This window comes from Zonotrichia albicollis, chromosome Z, assembly GCF_047830755.1.
Source record: "Zonotrichia albicollis isolate bZonAlb1 chromosome Z, bZonAlb1.hap1, whole genome shotgun sequence".
Classification (NCBI taxonomy): domain Eukaryota; kingdom Metazoa; phylum Chordata; class Aves; order Passeriformes; family Passerellidae; genus Zonotrichia; species Zonotrichia albicollis.
The window spans coordinates 13690453-13706381 of NC_133860.1; the positions used below are offsets into that span (position 1 = coordinate 13690453).

The following is a 15929-nucleotide window of genomic DNA, read 5'->3' on the forward strand; positions in this document are numbered from 1 at the left end:
GGAAAGAAATTCTTGTTGCATGTTCATAGCCCGTGTGGGTGATCTCAGGTCAACCTAGCTGTTAGGATTGGACTCCTCTTCTTGGAAAAGTACACTGACTCCTTTGCACAGGTCTTTAGGATTCATGGATGAGGAGAGTTATTTATCAGATAAAAGGTTTTCTGAGACTTCTTTTCTGAGGCTTCTTTTGGTAAAAAGGAATTCCCACCAAACAGGTGCATTATTAGGAAGGACTTCAGGTGTGTAGCTCTGTTTGTTGCTATTACCAGTACTATGATTAAGTTTGATTTATTTTTTTCTTTTTACTATTAACCTGATTTCAAATTTCTTAAGGAAGTCTCTATCTGATCCTTTCTCCCTGTAGCCCTTAGAATTGGGCTCTGTCCTTAATTTCACATGATCTGGTGACAATACATTTTGTTTCAGATTTTCTGGAAAATCTGTTTGTGATTTCCACAAGGCTAGAGCCTACAGATCACAGCTCAAAGAGCAATGGAAGAAGCCACTCACTTGAGTGCCACAGCTGAGACAAAACAGAAATTATTTTCCAGGCACATTAAGCATGTCTGACCCCTGGTATGTTTCAGTTCAGATCAGCACTGGTTTGTTGTGGTCCTCTCCACTCTGAAGGACCTGGCACAGCCAGAGAGCCAAGGCGGGACTCATAAGGTGTGTCCAGCTCAGCTGGAAACTAATCCAAGGGGAGGAGGACACCCCAGAGGGATGCTTTGAGCTCTTGGAGAGAAGGGGAAAGAGACATAGAAGTTTAATATCTGCTAGCTTATTCCAAAGCAGCCAGGCCCTTTCAGGTCTGCAGAGTGAGGATGGAGCGCTTCCAGCTGATAAGGAAAGAGTTGTGTGAGTAAGAAAGAGAAGGAGCTGTTCATCAAACTGTACAGCACCTCCAGCCATTGCAGTTGGCTGGGGGAGGCTTTAGGGGGAGGAGGAGGAGTGGGAGAAGTATTAGGGCTGTGAGCCACTATTCATTTACAAACTATAATTAATTTGATGTTTAGATTAATTTCTGATGCACTCTCAAAGGTGCACTGAAAGCATTTTTCCTTTATTATAATGTTGATTGCTTATTGGGGAGATAAATCTAACTGTCAGTTATGCACTGACTTACCAAAACTTTCAGACCAAGCAAGCATGTATGCATAAGGAACAGCTGTTTGCAGCTCTCCAGTTAAAGGGACAGCTCTGTCTTTTCCCACTAACTTACATTACAGAAAACTTATATATTGTACACAGGGACTTCTGCTTTCTTTTGTAGCTCAACAATTTATTAGACAGGAATATGTTAGAAGAATCTATCTTCTGTTTATCTGGGTGTCCATGTGTCTATCACTGTTCGATCCATCTCCCCCCACAAGTGATAAAGTATACCCAGAATTTATTTTTTTTTACGTTATGCATATGTCTGTATATACCTACTCACATGCACACTTGCACCATGTTTTTAAATGCTCTTTATCCTGGGGTAATTAGATGGAGGAACTCGTTACTACAGGGTCATTGTGGCTCCTCCTTTATTGACTTTCAAAAGGGAAATGGTCACTATCTGACTAACAGAAATAACCAGAGTTAAGAGTTGAGACCCGAAGAGGAGTTTTAGTGCTACTTTGATTCCAGTCAGAAGTTTCTGTTCAGAAGTCAGAATAATGACCCCTCCAAAGCCAGGCCCATTCCTGAACTCAAAGGGATGGATTTGCAGAGTGCAGACTTTACAAGTCCTACTCTTGTGGGACTGCAGACTAGCTAGAGCATTTTGTCAACACACGGCATCTGGGTTTATTTTTGTGGTCCCAAGACTTCTGACGCAAGGGAAATTCAAGCTGTAGAGTGGATGAGTCTCTACCAGTCCATGAGCCATCCTTCAGCTTCCTTTTTATCCACCATTCTGCCTCATCCACTGCACAGGTCTGGTTTTCACCACCTTGAAGTCTGTTGCCTGGTTGGTTACTGAGCAGCTGTTCAATACATCCTCACATCTTCATGCTTGGCCCCAAGCCTTCCTTTTATATGATACTCAAACTCTGCCATGAATATAAATTTATTTTTATTTCTTCATCTGTTTTCCTAAGACCCTTCCCAGCAGAGCATTTGGGATGTTCACAGAGCTAAGTATTGGCATTTTGCTGGTGCTCCTGGTATCATCATTTCACCAAGGGGATGATGAGGCAGAGAATTAGCCAAAACTGTTTCTTGATCTTGGATTCCTAATCTGAGTTGCCACAAGCCTGATCAGACTGTTTACCTGCTTTGTCTAAGAATTCAGCATAATGCAGAGCATGCTATGTTTTTGTCTGCTTCAGATGCAGGTATAGGCAGCAGCCTTTCTGCCAGTGAAATCTCAGGCCATGCACCAAAAGAAGAGGAAAACCCAGTAAACCTTCATCCTCACACAAAACTAGAGAGGCTTCCTACATCTGCAAAAACACTCTGACACAATTTTATATGTATTTTCAACATTTGTATGCCATTGTCTCAATTTGGGCCATGACAATTAAGCCACAGCTGGACCTTGCTTGGGCAGGACTCAGCAATGGCAAGGACAGGAGCACCCACTTTTGAGAAAGAGCAGAGTTTAATGACATAGGTTCAAGCCATGGTGTACCACTGGCACTCAGAACCTGCTCCATTTTATTTAACAGTAAAAAAACAGCCTAGAGGTCTTACTAAAAGAATTCCGTGATATATTATATACTTAGCATAACTGGGATGTCATGGCAGAAATAGGGAGAAATTCCAGTTTTCCAAGGCAACATCTGCTTGTACAACTACAAAACCATCCTTTCCCTGCCTTATTTACTGTCTAAATTCCAACACTTACAATAACAAGTCTGATACATTGCCATTTTCCTTGCCCTGTTATGTTATTCATTCTCGACAGTAATTAAAACAAGGATGCCATGAAAGAGAAAAATACAGAAATGTGTGGTTAGAAGCAATGCCTTTATGCATATACAAAGCAATACAGAATTAAAATTTTATAGGTAACATAATTTCTTGCATTTCTAAATTGAGTACTTAATTTTGCAACTTTATCGTTGTTTCAATTTATGGTTGCATGTGATATCTTCCCTTTTTAAGTAAGTAACTCCAAATCAAAAACTCCCCAGATAAGATTAGCATCTTCAAATAGTATATATTGACATATTTAAAAGCTGTCATCAGCATAACAACTTGCAGATCTCCATAAAAACAGGTGCATCATTCTTAATGATGAAATTTTTGGTTTCATCTGTATCAAATCCCAAAAACAATTCAACATCAGCTCTGCTCTCCCCAGTGTGGATCTGTCACACACATATATAAGTATTTACGTGATATATATATATTATATAAGATATGCACAGTTATTTACATTATGCATGTACTACACATTTGTTCAGTAACAAATATAAAAACTTGCAGACACAATTGTTATTGAAAACAATGAAAATTGCAGAGCACTTGTTTGAATTTTAGCAACCTGCTCCAATGCTTGCTGGGCTTCAAGGTGAAGAATTTTCCTTGTGTTCAGTCTGAACCTCTGCTGTTCCAATTTATGTCCCCTGTCTCTCATTCTCCCTCTGTGAATCATATCTCAAGTTGGAAGGGGCCCATAAAAATCACAGAGTCCAACCCCTTGCTCCTCCCAGAACTACCAAAATCTAATTCCATGGTTGAGAGCATCATCCAGATGCTCCATGAACTCTGAGAGGAAACAGATTTTCTTCCTTTTGGACAGCATGACCTAAAAATATGATTGTGTTCTGACCATTTAAAGGTGAAATTAAATGATTCTCTTAGGGAAAGGTCTCTACAGACCCTTTAAATCCTTCTCTAGAAGGGTCTTCAGAAATCGTGAAGATTTAGCCAGGTCTTTGTGCATCTTCTGACATGGCTGAATAGGTTTCAGAAGGATTATTGTTTTGCTAAGTTTTTTTAAAATTCTAAGGAGAGAATTTTTAATTCTGGGCTTTTGAATTTGATGCAAAAGACGCTGTTTTAGGGGTGGCTCATATTTTCACTCCATCCATTCAAATTAAGAGCCCTCTACAAACCACTAACATAGCATGCTGTTCTCAGGTCTTTAATTTTTCTGTTCAAAGCCATATTCAAAACCATGGTTTCAAACCATATTTTTATTCCTCTTATTTCAGTAATTAAAACACAATCTTATTTTCCAGTCTTCTACCCAAGGGTAGATCAAGAGCTCAAATGGGTCACTGGGCAGAGGCCCCAGAGCCAGTACTAGATCAGGATTTAGTAAATCTCTGTTATGATTCAGGTCCCATAGACTGAATGCAGCTATTCTGAGGAGCTGCAGACTGTTCTTCACTGAGATCTCCAAAATTCAAACCTTTGAAGGGAACTAATGGTGAACATTCTGCTGGCAGATCCACAGGAGTTTATCAGCATCTCTGTTGTAATAAGACAGTTTTTCTTTCCCATTGTTTTTGAGAAAAGAAGCCAGACAATCATTTTCTTGCCCTTTGGGGGTGGTTGAAAACATGGAGGTTTTACCACAAATGTAATAGCTGGTTGAATCTGGAGATGTTATCTTCCAGTTAAAATGTGTACAATTCTTTGTTTTCTACTCTTTCTACCCAGAACAGGTCAGTGCCAGTTCACAGCCTCTTGGTCTAGATGTTGAAAAATTTTCTCTTTTCCTTTCCTTTCCCAATGACTCACTGCATATGAGGAGGTTTGTTTTCCTGTTGAGTTCACTTTTAGTTTGGTTAGCTATTTTTCACACAGTCGCCTCCATAGAAAGTAAAATATTCCTTCAAAAGTCATGGCCAAAAACCGTTCATCACCACTTCTGGCTTCTGAACAGAAACTTCCAGACTGCTGCACAAGAGAAGCTTCAGGCCTTTCTGTCTCTGTTGGGCTGTCCCAAACTGCCCATAATGAGGCATCAGGTGTTCAACAACCAGCAGGGAAGGGGTGGGCAGTTGTCCATCTGAGTAATGGTCAGCAGAGAAAGATGGGAACGCTCTGTGCATTGCTGCACCAAAAAGGGAATTATTGCAGAGGTTCCCCAGGATAATGAAAGAACTGCTAAAAAAGAGTGACTAGTACAGGTCACAGCTCACCTTCCTGACAGGATTTCCTGGTTTGTTTGGGTGTTTTGGGTTTTGGATACTTTTTCTTGATTAGTCCAGGAAGGAGTGTTATTACTTACCTACTACAAAATATTTTCACAAACAAGGTCACTTTTTATGGTACTTGTCTCTTATAGATCAAGAAGGATGACTGGTGATTTTAGCAGCTGCCTTGTTCATACATGGCTTTTTTATCAAAAAGTCATAAATGAAGCAGGACCCAAGAGAGAATCGAGGAGCAAAGAAATTAGATTTAGATGAAAAACAGATTGTGACATAGCTGGTGGGAGGTTCAATAATTATTTTCATCTGGTTTATATTGCAAACTTCAACAAAACAAATGTAAAAATAGCCTTCATTTTGATTCAATAACAATCTCAGTGCATCCTTAACTGAGCATCAGCATCTACTATCTATTTTGTACATCTGTACAAAACCTACTTTATACTCATCCTTCATATCCAGTTTCACATTGGAGAAGAGCATATATCCTCAAAGGTTCACCTGCTTTTTTCAACCATGTGATTTCCCCCATAAACCTTATTCTGGCACATGATGACATCAGATGTTTTCAAGGAAGGCTCAGAAAACAAGCCAAGAAGAATTCCATCCATTTCTGAGAGCATTTAGGAAATAGCTTCAGTCTTACACATCATTCAGAAAGAGGACAAATACTATTTAGTCATCTACATGTGATTCATCACTGGCTGTTTGTTTCTTGTGAGGAAGATAATCATCATCACCTGGGCTGCAACATTATGTTTTTTTATAGAAGAACCACAGTGCTTTTTGTCCACAGCAGACATGTATGCATACTGGTCCAGTGTCTGTTTCATGGGCTCTCCAAAAAATGGCTGAAGCCTCAATCCTTCACTTCTTCCATCAATTCATTGGATAGTTTCAACTCCTACTTATAAGAATGGGTAGAACCACAGTTCATGGCATCAGACAAGTAATTGCTCATCCTTTAGAAAACCTCTGTTTACAGGAAAAAGAGAAGTTTTAATCTTTACTCCACTGTTATGATGAGAGATCTGTTGAGATTTTCTATATGAATTTTTTACTCCCTTTTATCTTTTTAGAAAAAGTTAGTCCTGATCCTGTGCCCAGATGTATATATGAGCCAAAATCTTGGATCACAGAATCATAGAATAATTTGGAATGGAAGGGACCTTAAAGATCATCTCATTCCAGTCCCCTGCCATGGGCAGGGACACTTTCCACTAGACCAGATTGCTCCCAGCCTCATCCAGCCTGGCCTTGAGCAGGGATGTGGCATCCACAGCTTCTCTGGGCAATATGTGCTAGAGTCTCATCCCTCTCACAGTAAAGAATTTCTTTCATATATATATAATCTAAATTTCCCCTCTTTGAGTTTTAACCCTCAGATCGGATCTGACCATGCAGTTTTAAAATTGTCAAAATCCTAGTCTAATCTAGAGTATTACCCTTGTGCTTTCAACATGAGTCATTACAAGAATTTTCCTGTGAAAAAGAATCAAACACCATACAGATTATGAAAGAGAAGACTCACAGCTAGAGTAGTCCTTCTTGGTCTTAATGACCGTATTCAGGGTCAGCATCTACAGCCCTCTGATTTCAGAGGAGACACTGCTTCTTCTGTCTGGGTATTTCTCCATCTGGAGATCATCCAACAGGCAATGCACAAAAAGAGGGACCAACTTCTCTGCACACTCCAGCTCACACTGCTGCAATATGGAGAGACAGTTTCATGCACAGGAGGACAGGAAGGCGACATCAGGAAGATACTTGTGTATTTCAAGCTACCCTCTGCACTGGGTGTTCTGACCTTTAGAGAAAGTTAATCATGCCATCTACTTTCACTCTTCATTTAATCTCCCCTTCCCATCTGTTCAGTCTCTCTCAGCTGGAAGCAGGATGAAGAACGAGTACCAGTCAGCCCTCTCAGTGGTCTGCAGCCCACGCTTTGGGGCCATTTGTTATGAGGCGTTAACATCAATTGTCACCTGTATCAGGACTGTTACCTCAATCCATCCCAGATTAGTAAGCAAGAACTGATTCTCTAAATATCTGAACTGCAAAATGAACAATAGACAGACAGATACGCAGTATGAGAAGAGACTGTTCTGATCCTTTAGACTGAAGTCTGAAATAACCCATGCCAGGTGCCTCAGCTCATGTGACAGGTTAAAACCTTCTGCTTGAGTCATAGCATCCCTTTTAGAAAATGTCTTAATCAAGGTTTCATGTGATAGGTGCTCCACCCCTATTGCTAAACAAGATGTTTTCCAAAATAGTTAATTACCTTCACCATTTCAAATATGCAGACTTGGTGTCTTATTTCCATTTTAAATTTGACAAATGCCTGCTTCCAGAGGGCACAGAAGAAATCAGCAAGCTCTGCTTTTTCCCCCTATCCTAAAAGAAACCCATGTTTTAGTAGTTATTATTTATAGGCTATGGCCAGAAGTAAGTTTAACTTTCTCTTCAATAAACTGTGGCCACTCTCATTACTCTTTCAGACCTACAATTACTCTTCTACTTCCGAATAAGTGTTTAAACTTATTTGTTTTCTAGAGCAATCAGTAGAACTAAATGCAGAATTCCAGTAAAGATCTTTCCTGAACCATATTCAGAGGTAACACTGCCTTGCTATTTCTAGAGGATATTCAGCAAAAGTAACTTCATCCCAAAACTGTACTAAGTCTTGGGGCTTTGAGAATTTTAACACAGTCCTGAGAGCTCATATATTTGGCTGTTACTATGACACCCATCTTCTTCTTAAGAGGCATTGTTTTCTAATGAGGATTTCCTCTTTTTATGAGTGACCCACTTGCTTTTTTCTGGATACTTAATTTTGCATTTGATTGGATTAAAATGAGCACCCTTTAACTGCGTCCAGCCTACGCAGTGACCCAGGTCACTTACTTCTGTCATTATTTCACCATTTTTGTATGATTGGCCAATTTTACCAGTAATTACTTCAAATGTCTTCCAAGTAATGCTAGAGAAATTGAATAGCACTGAGATTTCAGCACACCGCTGAAGGAGCCTCCTAGAATCTCTGCAATTTTGTTTGTCACAACTGACAGATTCTTTCGTGGTCTCATTTCTGGGCTGATTTCATTTTCTGTAAAGAAATGCTGTCTGAAATACTCTAGCAAAGTTTAAATACACTCTATGATAACTTACTTTATTCACCGAACTTGCAATTTCATGCAATCAGTTTCATTTGATAGATGTTATGTTCTATGAAACCATGATGATTGGTACTAATTGTGTATCTTTAAATTCTTTGCCATATTATCTCATATCAAAATTTTCATCATTTTTCTGGCACTTATGAAAGTTTAACTAAGTTTATCAGGTCACCTAGTTTATACCCTTAAAAATTAATATTAGAATTTTTTTCTTTTCCTGGAACATTTTGAAGGTTTTCTAATATTCCATAAATTTCTAAAATGAACATTAATGGTTCAGCAGATTTCTGAGCCAATTCCTTGAATATTCTGAGTTTCCAATTATCTCATCCTGCAGATGGGAAATATTTAATACTAGTTGTTTAGCACAGTCGTCTGTTACTGACTGTTCATACATTAAAAAAATAAATGGATGGATGGATGGGATGGATAGCTGGGTAGACAGATCTCTCTTGGACATGATTAAACAGCAGTGGAAGGTTAAATAATCCAAAAAGTCATCCAACCCTATTAGACACTGGAAAACAGCTGAAGTGCTATGCCCTTGCTCTGCAGATGCACTCCTTTATTGAGTATTCTAGTACCCATAAATCACCTTATAATACAATACTTTCCAATGCACACATACATTATAGAGCTACTTACATACAGATTGTATCCTGAAATTCTTTACAGCACTAAAAAATTGCGAGGCAGCAGCTAGTACATTGTGTAAAGAACACAGCAAGGTAAAGACCTTGCAAAGCAATTAAAGGAAAACCTCCATTCTCTGATAAGACTAATAAACACAGAGAAAGAGAAACTGAGGAGTGGTAGGAATTGAAGAGACTGAAGTAGCAGGGAAGGTGTGAGGAGCAGGTGGGCAGGTCCTCATGGGGGGAGAAGGACAGGAGATGCTGAACACCACCCTTCCCACAGAGAGGCTACTTTGATGTGAGCACCTTGTTGCTGCCTTGAAAGCAAAAAACACCTCCCTAGATCCCACCTTTCACTGGTCAGTAACAAAATTGAGGAACCCATGAGCTGAGGGAACAGTTATATTAATAACCAATCGTATTAATAACTAATTCCTTAATTACTGACTCAGATTCTTGGAGGAAGATCTCTGGTCTAACCAGTTCCCAGCACTTTCTGCAGGTCCTTCCATTTCAATATCCTCAGACACATGGTGTGACTTGGGGCTGTCCTGTGTGAGGCCAGGATCTGACTCCATGATCCTCGTGGATCCCTTCCAGCTGAGGATATTCCATGATTCTGCTGCTCTAGCCTGGCCAAGCTTCCTTCCTACAGCCTAGGGGGAAGCACTGCACGCACAAGGGAAGCACAAGGCGTGGATTTTCCTCTGCTGGTGCCTGGGCCATGTGTGTGGCATTTCTCTTTCTCTCCCAGAGGCTGAGCAGCAGATCCTTCCTTGCTCTTCTGTTACTCTCATTTCCCTCTAGTAAAACGAATATGGGTTGAATGTCAAAAGGAAAAAGTTCAAAGATGCTCTCCTTAGTTAGAGACTTTCATAACTGAAGGAACAAGAAGCACCAGGAAAGATCCTTCATGGCAGTCAGACAAAAGTTCTGATGGCCAGAACTAATTTTAAAAATGTTTGGTCTAAAATGAGCTAATAAGCAGCAATTTCTATTTGCTTCTGTTGCAGTGTCTTGCAAAGTATATCTTTAAGATGGCAGTAAGTATCTGGATCATAGATAAAAATATTTTTCTTAGTTTTAAGACAAGTTTAATATTAATTTCTTTGAGGTCCCTCTTTTCCGTCCTATTGCCTGAAGGCAACCTAGTTACATCAGTGGACCTGCTGCAGGATCAGCTGCCCACAGTTGAGGAGTCTGGATGGAAAGCTTGCATCTGGACCTCGCTTGTGGTCTTGACTGATTTAAGGGAAGTTCAGCATAGTTACCATGCACAGGGCTCCATCCAGAGGGAAGCTCCTGCCCAAGAGAGATAATGTGTTATTCCAACCTGGTAACAGATCATCAAGAGGCTGTTTTGCATATTAACCACTAATTCTCCTTGCTGGATGCAAAGCTTCTCACCCAACTCAGAAGGATCAGTTAAGGATCCATGGAAACATAACTATGTGCTCCTATTCAGGACTGCTCTTAGTGCACAAAGTAATTCATGGACATGCAGAGAAAATGTAAACAAAAAGTTTACAGTTACCAAACAATCTTCAGATATACTCTGAGATAGATTGTGAATTCCCTTCTTTATCATCCTGGCTGATTAAAAGAGAAAAACAGCCCTTAGGTAATATCTGTTACATAAAGCCATTGGTGGTCATGCTGATCATGTAATGGGAAAGGCACAAAGTTCCCTCCCCACGTCATTCCACAAGAACTTTCTCTGGAAAAAAGGGGGAGAAAATAAAGCAATTCCAAAATTGTACCCCAGTTTCTGCCTACTAATAGTTAACATGGTCCTGTAGGAAAAGAGCAAGCCATAAGTAGTGGTGGGCTCCAACAGCAGTTCCTTTCCTGGAAGATGCTGTGCAGAATCAGAAAGATTAGATGCCCTCTGTTGCTGTCCTAGCAGCTTTCGCCATTCTCTGCTGCTTTTGATAAATCATTTATTAGAACAGCGTTTTTACATAATCCCTGGGGGGGAAAAAAAGGGAAAAAGAAAAAAAAAAAACACCAATATCCCCCCCATAAAGTAGATTTATCATGAAATGCTGTCCTCCTACCAGCTGTCTTCAGACCAGAACATATATTTCTCTGATTATTAATTAACTGATGCACAGAAAGAGCTTCAAGCTTTTTAACCTCTCCCTTTCTCTTTTGTCCTTCAAGCATGTAGATGGCAATGCAGGGGTGGTGTTCAAAACACAGAAAGCAACTGTAATACTGCCATCATGTTTTGAGCCCACAGGCTCAAATAATAAAGCCATTTAGGATCTGAGTATTTAAGTTATTTCCCTAGTACAAACATTCTAACCCATGTCATACATGCTCAAATCTGCCATAGTACCATGAATCCTGCTGACACAGATGAGGAGAAACAGAGATTGTTGACTGCCAATACTGCATGTAACAAGACAAAAAGAGGCAAATCTGCCAGTAGGTGTCTGACCTGAGAAGAGAAAGGAATTTGCTGTTGTTAGCCCAACATCCTGTCTCTCTGCCTATCCTTTATCCATGTAAAGTCTCAAATCTCAGGATAAGCCATAGCTTTCTTTCTCCTTGGAGTTCATCCAAATACCTTCCACAATATGAAACACAGCTACTTATAAACAATAGGAAAGGGGGAGACTTGGATGCACCAGCAAGTTCTGAGCACATCAAGGGCCCTAAAAACGAAAACAGTGAAATGAAGTTAGAGTAATTAGCTGTTGTGTCCCCAGAATATGATCACAAAGAAAACACACAGTTATTGGCACTTGCCCATTTCTTTCCACAGGTTTCGAATCCCAGTTCCTCTACTCTCTGCATCCAGCCAGAGGAGATTTTTATATTGTATCATTGAATACCAGAACAACTAAGGAGAAAAAAATCCTGTCCAAATCTGTAGGCAACTAATACCAGAATCAGAGTACAACTCCCAGCTTCATTATCTGGTCTAAATGAAATATAGTGAGCAAATGCACTTCTGATCTCTCTTATTAGTCCCATTTGTTAAAATGCTGTATTATTTACAGCTTTGCACTGAATGAGGAAGTGGGCTAAGAATTCCATCTCAAAAGCTAAGTGATGATAAAAACTGGTATAGCTTCATGAGCTTATCTCACAGCAAGGTTTTTGCAGAGGCACAACTATATTAGCACCCCAGCACAAGGGCTTATCATCCCTCAAAAGTCTAGTCTTGGCAAAAGTAGAGAAATAATAATCTTCTGTCATAGTGGGCAGCATTTCTGGAGGGGTTTGATTCAGCAAGTAGCATCACTCTGGGGAGTGACCCACCCAAGCGTTTAGACAGTTCACATTCTACCTTGAGATGTCACTCCTAACTTATGGAAGCAGGTAGATCCCACAGCAGAGGTTCCTTGATTTAAGCTGGGTGCCTGCCTTCACTGCAGCCAGGACTGCTCCCTGACCAGTGACTCCTTTGAGCACAGCTAAGGCTGTCCTGATAGAAGAGAGAATTCCTGCCCTACCCTCCACTGGCTGCGCTGGCAGGGCCTCCACTGATTACTTCAGGGTCCTAAAGCGTCTTGTTCACAAAAGGGTGGGTGTGCAGGCACAATCTACGCGTGCACATGTAGGCAATAGGAGGGACATCCCAAAAGGGCCTTTAGCAAGAGTAGGAATCAAAGTTCCCAGGCAAGGTGTGTTCTCTAAAGGCATGAGCTAAACCATCCAGCTGCAGCCAACTCAACTTTGATATTGGATTGCTGTGTGTATATCAGTAAAGTAAACATACCTGGCACTTCTCCCTAGCACTGGGGACAGCTGGCACAAAATGGCCTACACCCAAATCATTAAATTCTCTCAATTTCCAGAACATCATGGACACATCCAAGTAAACCACTGAACACAGCCTGTCTTCTCTACTAAAACTCACACTTTGTCCAGAAATTGTTTGATGTTAAAAATTAGTCAAAAAAACACCTCAGCACTACAGATTATTAGGTACCAGTTTCTCTGAACTTCCCTGGAACAGCTTTAGTCTACTGTTTTAGGTGTAACTAATATGTGTTGACCAGGAATATCAGCAAACCAGATGTGATTTTTAAAAAGAAAAGGGTTTCTTTACGTCCTGTATTCAAGGATATCATACCTTCTATCATATTGACAACATATTTAAGGTTGAAGCTCAAGTAAGGCATCCCCAAGGTAGTTTCCAGAAGTATTTTATGTCTGAATGTACTTGGATGAAACCAGAAAGTATTTGGTTTATTCCATTGCTGAAAGTGAATCATGGGACTTTGTTGATAGGTTATTCAAGTAGTCGAATGCAAACCAGTAACATTACCAGGCATTACTGCCTAAAAAGTGAGGGCAAGAGCAGATCCATTGCTATTGAATAAAACCACAGCTCATCACTCATTACAGCCCTCCAGTTTTCTTTGATGATTGCTGTGGGGCTTGGGAGTACTTTCTGTCTGTTCGCCTTCAGAGCTGCAGTGTTGGTACCTCCTCATCCAGGAAAACTGTGAGGACAGCCAATTTACTTAGAGCCTTGGCTTCAAGAGGGGAGGACAAAGAAGGTTCCCTATTTATTCCACTGGCCTCCCTTTTAAAACCCCATAGGTTTTTTTCCTCATGTCCCACACTCGGCAAATCTGTTGTCTCACTTTGAGGGACACAGACCATGGGGTTTCATGGCCTGCCATGAAGTTACATTATTAGCCAAGGTCAGGGAGCACAGCTAATGCAGGGGTAAGAAGGTGCCTTTGCACACACAGCTCTGTGTCTTTTTCAGATGCACAACACCCTCTGTCACCTGTGAGAATAACTTCAGAGGAGGAGCCAGAGCAGGCAGGAGGGGCAGCAGACTGAATCCTCAGCACAGCCCAAGGCTGTAAGCCAGGCCTGGTTCTGCTCTCAGGAGCAGGTGTATACCTGGCAGCAAATGCTCAGCATTAGCTTTTTGAGGGGCTTGCAAAAACCATCTCTTCGTTTCAGCCTGTCGGTTGAGCAGCACCAGGCTCCTAGGGTTGATTTGTGCTGCCAGAGCCTTGCAGGGGTGGGCAAACAGATGGCTTTGTCTGGAGAGCAGGTTGGTCCAGGCTAGTCTCACCCAAGGTTTGTGCTCAGAAATGTTGTTGGCACACAGGGACATTTCTGGCAAGAGGAGCAGAGGCAATGTTTGTACAATGTGATGGCCCCCTGCCTCACTGATATCTCAGACCCATGGTTGCTCCAGCTACAGCCATAAACAGCATGGGGAAACAAGGCCTTTTTTTGGATCTAACATGAGAAAAAAATTAAAAATATAAATAAACTTTAGAAACAAAACCAGAAAAAAAAGTAAAGAACCAAAAGCTCTCCCCAGAGCTGAATGCATTAGAATGCTTTAGCTCAGTACATCCTGTGTGGTTGACCTATATTATTTCATCAGATTGTTAGCAAGCAAATGGAGACAAAGAATGTCTTAGGTGACTCATACATACAACATTCGGTCACTACAGTTGTTTCTAGTGCTGGATGTGCTCCATGGTTGATTGGGAGATTTGCTGGCAAAAATTGAAATTCCATAGGGAAACCATGTTAGGAAAACACTTGTGTTCATCTCTCAGCTGCAGAGTAACATGGAGTTCGCAGAAATTGCCAGTGATTAAAGCTCTTCATATTGCTTGGCTGGCCAGCAATCAAACCATTCATGCTGATTAATACAATAATGAAGAATTTATTAAATTCACATTTTGCTTATATTGCCATAATGAGGAGGTAGCAGTAGGTGTGTCAGGTTCCCCTCATCATTAGTATTGGAAGGCAAAGAAAAGGTAATGATGGGAAGTTAAGGAAGGTTTAGAGGATTACCCAAGTCACAATGGAGGGAGACAGAGGAAGACAGAGTGCCTTGAGACCATGCATTACATCTGCTGACTCCCAGCTCAAAGGTGACCCAAATCTTGTGGCACCAACATCTGGATCCCTGTGCTCCACATAGTCTAGTGTTCAGGCTGGCACTCAGACCAGGCACTGTGTCCTGGGACACTGATCTGTAACAACACCTCCTATCCTTTGTCCCACATTGGCAACCATCCTGTCCTCACTCTCCTGCCCACCTGCCCACCCTCCTTCCTGCTCACTTCCCCCCTCTCAGTGCCCTCACCCCCTCCCCATGTTCATTCTCAGTGGTCGTTGCATGTACGTGCCTTGGCACCCTTCAGCTCGTTAAGTCCCATGCCTTGCCTCGTGTTTTGACAGGTTTTGTGAGTTTTGACAATCCTGCCAGTGCCCAAGCTGCTATCCAGGCCATGAATGGATTCCAGATTGGCATGAAGAGGCTGAAGGTGCAGCTGAAGAGGCCAAAGGATGCTAATCGTCCCTACTGAAGGGTTGTGGGAACCACTGGATACAAAGCACTAGCACAGGTAACTGCATGGGGAAGGGGGTGTCAGCTACACCTGTAGCGTCTCTCTGTGTTGTAGACCCTCGAGGAGATTCAGCTCTGTGACTCTCTATCTTCTGCCTTTTTGACTCTGGCTAGAGCCACTCTGCTCAGACACGCACCCGCGCATAAACCAGGGACTGTTTGTGTGTGTGTCTCTCTAGAAAAAGAGGTGGAAGGATGCTTAACAAGGGATAAGACAACTTCCTCATCCCAGGGGCATCCTGCATCTCTAGAAAGTGTTTCTGGTCACTAGAGGAGAGTCAGCAGCTGTCCTGATTCCCCCTGCTCAGTGAAAGAGAGCATTTCTGGTGCTTGAAGACAATCTGCAATTGAGAGGTGGGACTGGGCTGCGGTTTGATCCCAGGTGACTGGACTGGGACAGTGTCTGTCTCAATAGCTCTGTGTTGCAAACGTTTCAAAGCATTCTTCATTCTCCATGCGGTACAGTCTGTATCCAATTCCATCTCAGCATAATAACTTAATGTAAATATGTCTCTCTGACAACCAAACAACCCCAGATTTATTTCGTCACAAACCCAAGAAATTAATAGACGGATCCATGTTCACTTCTTGGTCAGTTGTTTTAAACTCCTGTGTGTAGATAAAACCCCACCAAAACCAAGGGAGGTTAGCTGCAGTAAGGACCTGG

General features: G+C 41.4%; 1 protein-coding gene across 17 annotated transcripts in view; it reads left to right on the forward strand.

The window, feature by feature from the left end:
* CELF4 (CUGBP Elav-like family member 4) overlaps positions 1-15929 on the forward strand; it is a 713618-nt gene that overhangs the window by 659313 nt on the left and 38376 nt on the right. For all 17 annotated transcript variants that reach the window (XR_012578161.1, XR_012578162.1, XM_074532918.1 and 14 more), the window contains one exon: positions 15094-15260. Coding sequence is in view for 15 of the 17 variants with exons in the window: in XM_074532918.1 (XP_074389019.1) it covers positions 15094-15221 (128 nt within the window). In the remaining 2 variants the exon portion in view is untranslated. The remainder of the gene's footprint in view (positions 1-15093; positions 15261-15929) is intronic.